The 15,165-nt window shown below is 45.6% G+C and overlaps 1 protein-coding gene across 1 annotated transcript in view; it reads right to left on the bottom strand.

The window, feature by feature from the left end:
- CNNM4 (cyclin and CBS domain divalent metal cation transport mediator 4) overlaps positions 1-15,165 on the bottom strand; it is a 72,807-nt gene that overhangs the window by 18,685 nt on the left and 38,957 nt on the right. Inside the window, exons 2-3 of the mRNA XM_058194515.1 lie at positions 6,087-6,230; positions 4,253-4,390 (exon numbers count right to left, since the gene is read on the bottom strand). Of these exons, the coding sequence (XP_058050498.1) occupies positions 4,253-4,390; positions 6,087-6,230 (282 nt within the window). The remainder of the gene's footprint in view (positions 1-4,252; positions 4,391-6,086; positions 6,231-15,165) is intronic.

The following is a 15,165-nucleotide window of genomic DNA, read 5'->3' as shown; positions in this document are numbered from 1 at the left end:
CCACTAAATATAAGGCCGCCTTGAAAAATATTTAAACGCATGCACAATTAGTCCCCGCCATTTCCTCTGGTTGGGTTAGGGAGACAGAGCTGGAAATCAGGTAAGACGGCAAGAGGAGCCCCGTCTTGCTCCACGCTTCCCAAAAATAAGACCTCCCGGATACTAAGCCAAATCGGGCTTTTGAGCGCATGCGCTAAAATACCCCCCCCGAAAATAACCCCTCCCTAAAAATAAGCCCCCCACTAAATATAAGGCTGCCTTGAAAAATATTTAAACGCATGCACAATTAGTCCCCGCCATTTCCTCTGGTTGGGTTAGGGAGACAGAGCTGGAAATCAGGTAAGACGGCAAGAGGAGCCCAGTCTTGCTCCACGCTTCCCAAAATAATAACACCTCCCCAAAAATAAAGCCAAGCGCTTATTTTGGGGTGCAAAAAAATATGAGACAGGCTCTTATTTTTGGAGAAACACGGTATCCTGAGTGTGAGGCGAGAGCTCCACCTCTAGGCCACCGCACCACTCTTCTATTTTTAATGGCTATCTTGACACAAAATGAGGAAAATTAAGCTCAAAGGCAGGGGATTTTCATGGGGACGTTGCAATGGCTGTCGATGTGAAAAATTTAAATTTTCCTTTTTTTTTCCCAGTGGTACTGTGACTTCAAACGATCACTAAACCAATGGTTGTAAGTCGAGGTAAAGTAAAGGTAAAGGTTCCCTTCGCACCTCTGTGCTAGTCGTCCCTGACTCTAGGGGGCGGTGCTCATCTCCGTTTCAAAGCCGAAGAGCCAGCGCTGTCCGAAGACGTCTCTGTGGTCATGTGGCCGGCATGACTCAACACCAAAGGCGCACGGAACGCTGTTTACCTTCCCACCAAAGGTGGTGCCTATTTTTCTACTTGCATTTTTTACCTCCTTTCGAACTGCTAGGTTGGCAGAAGCTGGGACAAGTCACAGGAGCTCACCCCGTTACGCAGCAGCACTAGGGATTCGAACCGCCAAACTGCCGACCTTTCGATCAACGAGCTCAGTGTCTTAGCCACTGAGCCTCCGTGTCTACAGATAGTTGAGAACTACCTGTAATTAAAATCTCCTTTCTCAGAAAGAAGGATTTTCTTCTATCCACCTCCAACTCACTTTGCAATATCTGGGCCAAAAGCTTCATTTTATTTTATTTTTTTGCTGGTGCTTAATTGCCGTGGTAGGACGGGGATGTAGGGTGGGAGACAAATAAACAAGCCTGAAGGAAACTCCCAATCAAACCTAAAGCCACAGCAGACGGGATAATGGAGGCTTGCTTTACGGAGTCCGCAGACCCTGTAATTTCCCCGTGAGACGATGGGGAACAGGGGGACACGACCTGGTATGTGAGTTTCAGATTAGTCTCTGGAATCTGCCTGGCCAAATTGCGGGCAGCGGCTCTGCCTGCTTGTGGGATGAGAGAAGGAAGTAGCCTTGGCTGAACTTTGTGGCAGGACTACAATTCCCATTGACCCAGCCACCCAGGGCTCCTTTTGGTGGTGGAGAAAGGGGTCACCATGGCCAGGATACTCTTATCGTACTGGGCTGGAGATAGGCTGGTTCGGGGGCTTTGCGGGGGTCTAGGACACCTCGCTAGAGCAAACTTGCCACAGGCCAACTCGCCATGGCCAACTCAAAGCAGGACGAGAGATACACTAATATCGAACAAAGAGTAGAATAGAATCATTACAGAAAGGAGGGACAAAATGAAATGTGAATGACAACAATTAGAATAATTTTTTTAACTATTTTAAATTTAATGATTTAAAATAGTTAAAATATTATTTTAATTTTTTGTCGTTCAGGTTTCATTTTGTCCCTCCTTTGACCTCCTTTCTTTAATGATTCTCTGAATAGAATAATTCTTGAATAGTTGAATTGTCCCAAAGCGAGTTGGCCATGGCAAGTTGACCGTGGAGTGTTGGCCATGGCAAATTGGCAATGGAGTGTTGGCCATGAGTTGACTGTGGACAGTTGGCCATGGCAAGCTGACCATGGTGAGTTGGCCATGGCAAGTTGACCATGGTGAGTTGGCCATGGTGAGTTGGCCATGGCAAGTTGACAGTTGGCCATGGCAAACGGACCATGGTGAGTTGGCCATATCAAGTTGACCATGGTGAGTTGGCCATATCAAGTTGACCATGGTGAGTTGGCCATGTCAAGTTGACCATGGTGAGTTGGCCATGGCGAGTTGGCCATGGTGAGTTGGCCATGGCGAATTGGCAATGGAGAGTTGGCCATGAGTTGACTGGATAGTTGGCCATGGCAAGCTCACCATGGAGAGTTGGCCATAGTGAGTTGTCCCATTCCGCCTTTGCACTGTAGCCTTCAACCCAACTTTCTTCCTGGTGGTGCCGAGATAAAAGGAAAGGAGATTCCCATGATCACAACTGAGCCCAAAATTTCTGTTGCTAAGCAAGGCATTTGATAAGCAAGTTTTGCCCCACTTAATGACCTTACTTGCCACTGTCGTTACGTGAATCACTACAGTTGTTACGTTAGTGACATGGTTGTTAAATGAATCTGGCTTTCCCCCAACAACTTTGCTTGTCAAAAGATTGCAAAAGGGGATCACATGACCCTGGGACATTGCAACCGTCATATGTCAGAATTTCGATCATGTGCCCATGAAGATTCTGCAATGTGAAAAACAATTGTAAGTCATTTTTTTTAGTGCTGTTGTAACTTCATGGCTTAGGACCGGGCTATCTACGGGACCGTCTACTGCCGGCCTCTATCTCCCATCGTCCGGTACATTCCCACAGAGAGGGACTCCTCAGGGTGCCGTCAGCCAAACAGTGTCGACTCAGGAAGGGCCTTCTCTGTGGGGCTCATGGAACGAACTTCCCCTCGGACTTCGACAACTACCTGACCTTAGGACCTTTCGCCGCGAACTTAAAACTTATTTATTTCGTATGGCTGGACTAGCTTGATTTTTACTTTTAAATTTGAATTGAATTTGATGGGTTTTTAAAGTTTTATAATTTTATGGGGGTGTATGTTATTTTAATATTTGGGCAAATTTAAATCAGTTTTTTAAGGGATGTTTTAACTATTGTGTATATCTGTATTTTATCTGCCTGTTCACCGCCCTGAGTCCTTCGGGAGAAGGGCGGTATACAAATTAAAATATTCATTCATTCATTCATATTCATATTCATTCAAATGGTTACTATAACGAACTGTTGTAAGTTGAAGACTCTGCTTTGACTTCCCAGTGAAAAGTGGAAAGAAGGAGATCAAAACAAAACTCCTTTCTTTGCAATAACGGTGTTGTGGTCCACCAGCAGCCTGCGGAGCTGGCAAAGGAGTCAGACAGCGATGAGACTGAGGAAGAACATGGGCCAGTCCTAGAGGCTGGGGAAGGCCCGGATGAGGGCTCTGGGTCAGAGCCAAAGGTGGGACCAGGGCCATCGGGGAGTGATGCGCGGACTCCAGAGCCTCCAGAGGCTGACATCAGTAAGGCAGAGGAACAGGAGGAGCCTGTTCCTAATACACACATGAGAAGAGTTGCCAGAAGACAAGAGCAGCTCAAGCAAAGAGGATGTCTCAGGAGTAGAGCCAAGAGAGGATTGGCCTCTCCCATAAGGCTTAAAAGACCAGCAACGGTATTTGGGCTCTTTGCCGGAAAACAACAGTGATAGCTTCGTCTTGTTGCATTTGTTTCGTATCGGCGTCTTCTGAACTTTTGCCAAGAAAGGCCTTTGGCAGTTTGCCTAATTGGACCAAGGTTGGTGATAGGACTGAGGAATTGTGTTGGGAGGAATTTGCTTTAATTTAGTTGAACTACGCTGAGAATGAAGTAATTCTCAGCTATTCGAATAAAGTTTGTTTTGTTTTTACACTGACTGAGTTTCCTACTACCAACTGAGGCCCGGGTCACAACAAGTGGAAAGAAGGAGATCAAAAGGGGCCGGGATAGCTCAGGCAATAGAGAAGCCTGTTATTAGAACACAAAGCCTGCAATTACTGCAGGTTCGAGCCCGGCCCAAGGTTGACTCAGCCTTCCACCCTTTATAAGGTAGGTAAAATGAGGACCCAGATTGTTGGGGGGGCAATAAGTTGACTTTGTAAAAAATATACAAATAGAATGAGACTATTGCCTTATACATTGTAAGCCACCCTGAGTCTTCGGAGAAGGGCGGGGTATAAATGTAAACAAAAAAAAACCCTCCTTTCTTTGCAATAAAGGATAAAAACGTCTATTTTCAAAATTCCCCCAGAGGTTTCTTACCGGTGGAGAGAAAGCGATGAGCAGCCAGAAGCAGCTGCGGGGAGATCTTCACTTTGGATTCCGTGTCATTGTCTTTGAAGGCGGAGAAATCTTTCTTGTCCTTCTTGTGGCTCACCCGCTTCTTAGTGCGGTTGTCGGCTACGGTGACAACAAGCGAGAAAGAAGTCATTAAAGAACACCACTATGCTGGCATGAGCTGCTCAGCCAAACACGACAAATTAACATTATCACTTAGCGTGTGATGTGTGAACGTATGTGTTGTATAATTCATCAGACACTATAAAGGGCAATTCGTGGCATTGTGGAAGAGACCGGGGGTTGGGCTGCTGGGGGTTCGCAGGGGTTCGGGAGAACCTCTAGCTACGATTCTGTGCAGTTCGGAGAACCCCCAAATCCCACTCCTAGCTGGCCTCGCCCACCACGCCCCTCCTAGGAGTCCCCATGCAGCCCGTTTTGGATGCAGGTAAGTGCAGGGCATGCGCGGAGGCTTGGGGAGGGCGAAAAATGGGACTACTGGAAGTTTGGGCCCGTTTCCGGCCTCCAGAGGGCCTCCAGAGCCTGGGGAGACCATTTTCGCCCTCCTAGAGGTTCGAGGAAAGCCTCCGGAGCCCGGGGAGGGCAAAAACGCCCCTCCCCCCATGATGAAGGAGGCCGACTAGGCCACGCCCACCATGGCCACGCCCACCCAACAACCGGGCAGAGGACCCCTTGCTAAAATTTTTGAAGCCTACTCCTGGAAGAGACCTATTATGAGAAAACTTTCTTGTCAGGGGCAGGCATTATTTGGGGGGGGGGTGGACTGGAGCCGACTGGGGATTTTGAAGGTCTGTATGGAGCTGTGTCACAAAATGGCTGCCACAGAAGACTTTACTCTTCCCAGAAGGGCCATCATGATGACCGTGGCCCGATTCAAAATGGCTACTGGCCAGAAGGTTCTCCACTATTCTTCTGTAGATGCCTACAGACAAATAAGCAACGTCCTAGAGAAGTTGGAAGTTTTGCCTTCTCGGCCTATCACAATTGCAACTTTTAAATTAGATAGTATTTTCAAAATGAGTCAGATGGAAGAGGTAGACTGATGGGCATCCAGGCTGGCACACAAGGTCACGGTGGTCTCCTTCTAGCACTTGGTATAAATCAATATCATACTGTGGCCGTTGGCCAAAAATCTCATACAATTGTTCTGACCCAGCTTTCCAAACACGACAAACCCTCTGAACTCAAAAATTCCTTTATTGGGAGCACCAGCAGCCCCGGCAAAATGTTTCTCTCTCACCGCAGGCTAACAAGTCTGTCCCTGTAGAAGATGAATAATTGTCTGCCACATCTATTCATCTCCACCCCCTAACTTTTATCCGCCAGAGCTAAGGAGGGGCTTTGCTAGCAGTGGTGGCTCTTCCATCCCAAGGACTGGCCCATAGATTTCCACTGCTCTCCTCTCCTCTGCCTTCTGCGCGTCAGGCACTGGACCCAGCTGTTCCTCATCAGCCACCTCCAGACCTGAGGGCTGTTGACTCTCCATCTGAGGGCTGATGGACAACCTAAGCTCCACCTCTCTCTCTCTCTCTCTCTCTCTCTCTCTCTCTCTCTCTCTCCCAGCTTCATTCCTTCTTCCCCCTTGGAGCTCTCAGGTTGTCTTGATGCTGACCCCGACTCCCACACTTCCTCCTTCTCCTCTGATTTGGCTGCTGGAGTAGCCCACAACAACAACAAAATATCACATATAATAAAACATTCATGAATTTTCCAAGGTAAGCAAGGTTACCACTGCAAGCGATGTGCTTAACAAAATATACATTCCTCCCAGGGAACGTATATTTAAAACGAACTTAACTGTACATATCCGATTCATCCAGGATTTCTGATTTGATGATCTCCTCAATGACGTCTTCCAGCGTTACCAATCCCAACACTTCATAGAAGGGGTCCCCTTCACCTTCGTTGTTCACCTTCTGGACAATAGCCAGGTGTGATTTACCTGTGGGGGGGGGGGAAGAGATAGATAGACAACCACATTGTAACAAGAGTCACAAGTCAGCAAGCTCGGCCTCTGGTGGCTCAACGGACTAAGTCTGTCTGTTATTAACAGCAGCTGCTTGCAATTACTGCAAGTTCAAGTCCCACCAGGCCCAAGGTTGACTCAGCCTTCCATCCTTTATAAGGTAGGTAAAATGAGGACCTAGATTGTTGGGGGCAATAAAAGTTGACTTTGTATATAATATACAAATGGATGAAGACTATTGCTTAACACAGTGTAAGCCGCCCTGAGTCTTCGGAGAAGGGCGGGATATAAATTCAAATAATAATAATAAAAAAGCTGAGTCCCATGCTTAAAATCCAGCTGGCAGCTGGCACAGCTTCCCTTACCAGAGTTGCAGGATAGTTTGGACACAACAAGCTCCTTACGGTCTGTTTCTGTACAGTCGAAGTGACAATAAAGTTATTATTCTACTCTATTCTATTCTCTACTGTACTTACTCTACTCTAATCTACCCTACCCTATCCTACCCTACCCTGCTTCCACTCTACTCTACCCTATTCTACTCTACCTCTACTCTACTGTACTTACTCTACTCTACCCTACTCTGCTCTGCTTCTACTCTATTCTACCCTATTTACTCTACCTCTACTCTACTGTACTTACTCTACTCTACCATACTCTGCTTCTACTTTACTCTACTCTACCCTACCCTACTCTGCTTCTACTTTACTCTACTGTACTCTATTCTATTCTACCTCTAGTCTACTGTACTTACTCTACTCTACCCTACTTTATCCTATTCTGCTTCTACTCTACTCTACTGTACTTTACTCTACTCTGCCCTATTCTACCTCTACTCTACTGTACTTACTCTACTCTACCCTACCCTACTCTACTTCTACTCTACTCTACTCTACTCTACTCTACTCTACCCTACCCTACCTTACCCTACTCTACTCTGCTTCTACTCTACCCTATTTACTCTACCTCTACTCTACTGTACTTACTCTACTCTACCATACTCTGCTTCTACTTTACTCTACTCTACCCTACCCTACTCTGCTTCTACTTTACTCTACTGTACTCTATTCTATTCAACCTCTAGTCTACTGTACTTACTCTACTCTACCCTACTTTACCCTATTCTGCTTCTACTCTACTCTACTGTACTTTACTCTACTGCCCTATTCTACCTCTGCTCTACTGTACTTACTCTACCCTACCCTACCTTACCCTACTCTACTCTGCTTCTACTCTACTCTTTCATCACCATCATGGCTGTGGCACCTACTGTATCTCTTCAACATCTTCCTCATGCACCCAAGGTCTAATAGTCTTTTCACAAGGCCTGACTTCACGAGACCTGACTTCTGTTCCATTGGTTGATTGTTCTCACTGTCAGAAAATTTCTCCTTATTTCCAGGTTGAATCTCTCCTTGATCAGTTTCCATCCATTATTAGAAGAGGGGGTCCACCTATTCTCCAAAACACTTGGAGGCAGGAGGAGAAGTAATAGATGGAAACTTATCAAGGAGAGCTCCAACTAACAACTACCGACAAGGAGATTTTTTTTTTTTTTGTCAGTGACAACAATTAATCAGCTTCCCTCCAGACGTTGTGGGTGCTCAATCACTGGAGGTTTTTAAGAAGAGATTGTCCAAGTCATTTGTCTGGAATGGTGTCTGGAATCTCTTGCTTGAGCAGGGGGTTGGACTAGAAGACCTCCAAGGTCCCTTCCAATTCTGTTATTCCGTTATAATAAGGCTGGGATGATCTCTGGCAGGAGAATAGGTGATAACGATGTTGTGATTCTGTTTTCATTTGTTTCTTCTTGATTTAAAGGAATTGCTTTTAATCTCCTTCGTCACTGGATAAGATTCATGCGTGCATGTTGCTAAGGATGGCTTGCGGGGGAAGCAGTCTTAAACTCTGCGCCTTTAGCAATGGAGAGGACTGATCCATGATTTTGTAACACGCATGATGCTATGTAGCGTGGGAGACGGAAGAATTGCCATATCCCTCCTCCCGTGGAAGTCTCACAGTCATTGGATCCAGATGAGTTGTCAACCACACTTTCAAGCTGAGCGGCAACTGCAGCTTGCAGCAATCCTACTCAACACAACCAAAGGAAGATGGGGGAGAGTTGTCCCAACTCATCTGGTGGATGTCATGTTAGTCTTCGAAATAGTGTCCCGTGCTTGACTTTGCCCTTCCCCTAGCCCTATTCCAGGCAATTGGCTCATCTTTCATCATGAAGATGCAACTCATCTTAAGACATCCGGACATGTTTCAACAGTTCAGACCGAATAACAAGAGTTGGAAGAGACCTTGGAGATCTTCTAGTCCAATCCACTGCTCAAGCAGGAAACTCTATACCATTCTGGACCAATGGTTATCCAACATCATCTTAAAAACTTCCAGTGATGGAGCATCCACAACGTCTGGTGGCAAGCCGTTCCACTGATTAATTGTTCTTAACTGTCTGATTAATTGTTCTAACTTCAAAATCAAAGCTTGGCTAGGGCTTGAAGAAAGCTGTAGTTACCCAGAGACCCCAGTGTGGAGAAGAGCTAGCAAAACAGAAGCACATTTTGTAACTCAGAAGGAAAAAAAAAACGACAACAGCATACTATACACCCACACAAGGAACGGAAGGACGAGAGAAGTGAACACTCTTTATGTAGCGTCCCAACTCCTCTAAGGGTTGGGAGGCTGGCAAGCCACTAATTTTGGGTATAAAATGTTTTCAAAAATGCTATGGGGTGTGTTTGTCACCTTCAGCGCAGGCATGACCTCCCCTATTCAGTCATAGCCGCCATCTTGAATTTTTGTTTTAAATTTCTTTCCCAGTTCCTTTGAGTAGGTTGCTCACCTTCAGGAATCTAAGAGGGGAATATATGTACAGTGGTGGCCAAAATTGTGGAAACTCTTTGGGGAAAGTGCTTTTTTGAGGTTTGATGGCTAATAACACCACTTTTTTTGGGGAGTTTCAAGAGAATCCTATTCCACTGCTGGAATGGCCTGGGAATAGCCCAGACCTTAACCCAATTGGAAATCGATGGAGCCGACTAAAGAAACTGGCTAGTCAGAAGCGACCCAGCATTAAAACCCAGTTAATGGAAGCCATCCTTCAATCTTGGTTTCACATGATAACAGCTGCAAAACTAAAAGACTTGGTTCGCTCCATGGGAAGATGCTGTAAGGCCGTCATTCAGGCTAAAGGTTATCCAACGAAGTATTCACTGACATGGGGATAATTTCTGTACATCTCATTTTTTCTATGGTGATAATTTTTGCATATCCCATTTTTTTCTGCGTGTTTCACTTTTCTTCTTTCTACCGTAACTGCTAGTCTAATAGCAAATCCTTCATAAAAGTTATTGCATGACATTCTTGATTCAATTATCTTTCCATTGATATATAATTTTATGGCACTATTCCCCCCCCAAAAAAGGGTGTGTGTGGTGGCTCAGTGGTTAAGACGCTGAGCTTGCCAATCAAAAAGTTGGCAGTTCAGCGGTTCAAATCCCTAGTGCCACGTAATGGGGTGGGAGCTCCCGTGACTTCTCCCAGCTTCTGCCAACCTAGCAGTTCGAAAGCATGTAAAAAATGCAAGTAGAAAAAATAGGGACCACCTTTGGTGGGAAGGGAACAGCGTTCCGTGCACCTTCGGCATTGAGTCATGGTGGCCACATGACCACGGAGACATCTTCGGACAGCACTGGCTCTTTGGCTTTATTTTATTTATTTATTTATTTATTAATTAAACTTTTATACCGCCCTTCTCCCGAAGGACTCAGGGCGGTGTACAGCCAAGATAAAAAACAATAAATATACAAAGTTAAAAATCAATTTAAAATACTTATTCAATGGTGGCCGAATTAAAACCGTCAAATTGACGAACCTAAAATACCCCATATAAAATTACAGAAAATTTAAAAATTTAAAATTAAAATTTAGAAATTTAAAAAGTCTAAAACATCAGTCCAGTCCCGCTTGAATAAATAAGTGAGTTTTTAAGGCTTTGAAACAGAGATGAGCACCGCCCCCTAGAGTCGGGAATGACTAGCACAGATGTGCAAGGGGAACCTTTACCTTTACCTTACTCCAAAACAAAAAACAAAAAAGTGGTATTATTAGCTAGTTTTAGAATATATACTTTCCCCAAAAGGTTTCCACAATTTTGGTCACTACTGTAGCTGAGGGGTCCTTGGTTCTCTCTGAGCTTGCTTGGTTTCTTGCAGGCATTTCATTACCCAGACTAGGTAACAACATCAGTGCTCATGGTGTTACCTAGTTTGGGTAATGAAACATCTGCCCAAAAAAAAAAACCAAGCAAAGACCCCCGTCAGAAAAATGATTTTTTGATGGGAGAAAGGAGAGAAACGAAATGGGGTGGGGTGGGGGGAAATTCCACCAGAAAAAAAGCCACAAGAGATTTTAGGGCAAGGCAAGGGAGAAAATTCCCACATAAATACATCCCTTTTTTAAAAAAAATGACACACAACCAGGTTCTTTTGCCCCATGCACGCTCTCCGGGAGACTCAGGCAACACAATGGGGGATCACTTTGTGTAATTCATGCTATTATAGCATTAGAGGGGGGGGGGAAGGCAATTAGAGATCTCGGCATGTGGCAATTAGGGAGCAAAACCACCCCCCACCCACTCCTGCTTTCCTCGCCGTGGGTGGGACCAGACCTCCTAGGCTCGCCCAGGAGCTTCCAGAGTAGCTGCCGTTGCCGAGTGGGCTTTTTATAAGCCCAAAAGTGGGGCTTGAATATCTCGTCCATGCTCTCCACCCATGCTGGGCTGCTTCCATGACAATAGCAATGGGGGGGGGGAGGGGATAAGATGAAATCAGGGACTCCATCGTATGTTGCCAGCACTTCTCCTCCTGAGCATCCAAACTGTGGTGGGTCCCCCCACACACACACACATCGGGGATGGCCGTGGCTCATTGACCAAAACACAACAACTAGCCAGATCCCCAATTTCAAACATAATTTTTTACACACTGCACGTGGTCCACCCATTAAAAACAGAAATAGAATGACAAGAGTTGGAAGGAGGGACCTTGGAGGTCTTCTAATCCAACCCCCTGCTTAGGCAGGAAACCCTAGTATACCACTTCAGACAAATGGTTGTCCAACCTCTTCTTAAAAACTTCCAGTGTTGGAGCATTCACAACTTCTGGAGTCAAGTTGTTCCATTGGTTAATTGTTCTTAACTGTCAGGAAATTTCTCCTTAGTTCTAGGTTGCTTCTGTCCTTGATTAGTTACCATCCATTGTTTCTTGTCTGCCTTCAGGTGCTTTGGAGAATAGCTTGACTCCCTCTTCTTTATGGAAGCCCCTGAGATATTGGAACACAGCTATCCTGTCTCTCCTGGTCTTTCTTTTCATCAAACTAGACATACCCAGTTCCTACAACCATTCTCCAGTCCCTTAATCCTCTTTGTTGCTCTTCCCTGCACTCTTTCTAGAGTCTCCACATCTTTTTTTACATCGTGGGGATCAAAACTGGATGCCGTATTCCAAGTGTGGCCTTACCAAGGCCTTATAAAGTGATATTAATACTTGCTGTGATCTTAATTCTATCCCTCTGTTAATGCAGCCTAGGATTGTATTGGCCTTTTTGGCAGCCGCTGCACACTGCTGGCTCATATTTACACGGTTGTTCACTAGGGCTCCAAAATCCCTCTCCCAGTTACTACTATTGAGCCAGGTACCACCTATACTGTACCTGTGCATTTGGTTTTTCTTGCCTAAATGTTGAACCTCACTTTTTTCACTGTAGAATTTCACAGCACCGAGATAAAACCAAACAACGTCGGATTTTAAGCATGATCGGCAAATCTTGCCTGTGAGCAACAGCAGCTGTCTTTCATCCATGTCCAGTTAAACTCGCACCTGTTTTAACCTTGCGAGTCCACAATGGGACTTTCACTTAGGATTGCCATGGAATCCTAAATTGCATTGACAGAGGGATACAATCAAGATCAAGGGAGTTACTAATACCACTCTATAAAGCTTTAGTAAGACCACACCTAGAATACTGCACTCAGTTTTGGTCGCCATGATGTAAAAAAGATGTTGAGACTCTAGAAAAAGTGCAGAGAAGAGCAACCAGGATGATTAGGGGACTGGAGGCTAAAACATATGAAGAATGGTTGCAGGAACTGGGCATGGTTAGTCTAGTGAAGAGGAGGACCAGGGGAGACAGGATAGGAGTCTTCCAATATTTGAGGGGCTGCCACAGAGAGGAGGGTGTCAAGCTATTTTCCAAAGCACCTAAAGGCCAGACAAGGAATAATGTATGGAAACTGAACAAGGAGAGATTCAACCTGGAAATAAGGAGAAATTTTCTGAGAGTGAGAACAATCAACTGATGGAACAGAAGTTGCCTTCAGAAGCTGTGGGAGCTTCATCACTGGAGGCTTTCAAGAAGAGACTGGACTGCCATCTGTCAGAAATGGTGTAGGGTCTCCTGCTTGGGCGGGGGGTTGGACTAGATGACCTACAAGGTCTCTTCAAAACTCTGTTGATCTGTAGAAAAACCTCCCCATTCAAGCAGAAAGAGGAAAAACAAGATTTCTTTTCATTGTAAATCAAAGGTCACCCAAAACAATTCTTCAAAGGAACTTCCCTGGGAGGAGTACACGCATGACGCATGATCAGCCTGACCATAAAAAAAAAAAAAAGAGAGATGGTGAAAATTGGTGTTTGGCAACTGCCGGTCAACATTCTTCTCTTGTGTTTTTCGTAAGCAATCAACATTTGATAGCAAAGTACATTGGTTTACCAGTTTTGTGTTGTTTTTCTTGCGGTTTGAGGAGGGGGATCTTGCTGGAGCTCACCTGGATAAGGGAGGCCGAAACAAACCTAGAACAAGCCCAGGTTGGGCTGTAGGAAGGTTGTCCATCTTATGTAGGACTTATGTTATGTTGACATCTAACTCTCCAGAAGCATGAAGAATATAGAATCACAGCTGGCTGAGGAATTCTGGGAGTTGAAGTCCACAAGCCTTAAAGTTGCCAAGGTCGGAGACCCCTGCCCCCTGCCCAAGGCAGGAGACCTTATACCATTCTGGTCAGTGGTTGTCCATTCTATTTTTTGAACACCTTCAACGATGGAGCACCCACAACTTCTGGAGGCAAGCTATTCCGTTGATTCATTTGTTCTCACTGTCAGGAAATTTCTTCTTTATTCTAAGTTGGATCTCTCTTTGACAAGCTTCCACCCATTACTTCTCGTCCTGCCCTCTGGAGATTTGGTGAATCAGTCAATCCCCTCTTCTTTCCATAGCTCCAATAGGTAGGTAGATGTGGGGTCCCAGCACCCAAGGCTGAGCAAACGGGGAATTCGTTGGCAAGGAGTACAATGTTAACAAGTTGAGATTCCAGAACTCCCCAAATTCAGACACAACCTCCCCTCCTACTGGAAAATTAGTACCAATCTCTAAATATCCATCTTAAGGTCCGATGGATATCCATCTCAAAGTCAATCAAGTCAATATCCATCTCAAAGTCAATCAAGGCCAATTGGAATCAAGGCTACCTGCAGGATATGGTCCATCAATGGCAGCCATGACACAAATGAAAGCAAGGCAGTGTTTCAAACATGCAGGTAGTCCTTGATTTATGACCGGTCCTCACACTTGCAACTATTGCAGTGTCTCCACAGTCATGTGATCCCAAGCTGAGTGTTTGGCAACCAGCTTGCTTTTACATCCTGCGGTCAGCTGACGGCCATTGGTGACCTTCCCAGGTGGCTATTCTGACCAGCAAAATCAACGGGGACACAGGCAGGGAAAGTAGCAAGTCTTGATCATGCGATGCCTTGCTTAATGCCTCAGTGATGATTTTTTTCCAGTCCAAATGTGGTCGTACGTCGAGGACTATCTGTACTTCACAAGCTCCATCAGGAGAAAGCTGAGAAGTTGCTAGTTGCGAAGTCGTGTCTGACCCATCGCGACCCCATGGACAACGTCCCTCCAGGCCTTCCTGTCCTCTACCATCCCCCAGAGACCATCTAATCTCACGGCGACTGCTTCAGTGACTCCATCCAGCCACCTCGTTCTCTGTCGTCCCGTTCTTCTTTTGCCCTCAATCTTTCCCAGCGTTAGGCTCTTCTCCAGTGAGTCCTTCCTTCTCATTAGGTGGCCAAAGTATTTGAGTTTCATCTTCAGGATCTGGCCTTCTAAAGAGCAGTCAGGGTTGATCTCCTCTAGGACTGACCGGTTTGATCGCCTTGCAGTCCAAGGGACTCGCAGGAGTCTTCTCCAGCACCAGAGTTCAAAGGCCTCCATTCTTTGGCGCTCAGCCTTTCTTATGGTCCAACCTTCACAGCCATACATTGCAACTGGGAAAACCATAGCCTTGACTATGCACACTTTTTTTGGCAGGGTGATGTCTCTGCTTTTTAGAATGTTATCTAGACTTGCCACAGCTTTCCTCCCCAGGAGCAAGCATCTTTTAATTTCTTGGCTGCAGTCCCCATCTGTGGTGATCTTGGAGCCCAGGAAAATAAAATCTGTCACTCCCTCCGTTTCTTCCCCATCTAGTTTCCAGGAGCTGAGAAAGTACTTCCACACTAAATTTCTTACCACCCGCTTGGAGTAGTAACTACCCCGCGTTTTATGGTCGAACGAGCAGATCAATTTCAAACATCCGACCTGCATCTTGGCATCCTAGGAGCCCCGCATGCGAAGCGCGACACTAGGCCAGGATTCGACGGAGAGGCACCAAGATTAAAAAGCAGAGGCTGGCTTCTCTTGGGGTTCCCTTCTCACTCAGCTCCTCTCTGCTAGATAAACCGAGGATTAGAGGGTTTGTGGGGAGGTAGGAAACCTACAAGTAAACAGTTGGTGGGTGGTATAAGCCTCAAGGCACTTGGGGAGAGTGAGTGTAGGGCTGGTTTTAAAAAAATAAAAT

The sequence above is a fragment of the Ahaetulla prasina genome, chromosome 9, assembly GCF_028640845.1.
Source record: "Ahaetulla prasina isolate Xishuangbanna chromosome 9, ASM2864084v1, whole genome shotgun sequence".
Lineage (NCBI taxonomy): Eukaryota > Metazoa > Chordata > Lepidosauria > Squamata > Colubridae > Ahaetulla > Ahaetulla prasina.
Note: the sequence above shows the minus strand (reverse complement) of the source record. Positions and strands in the feature narration are given on the sequence as shown.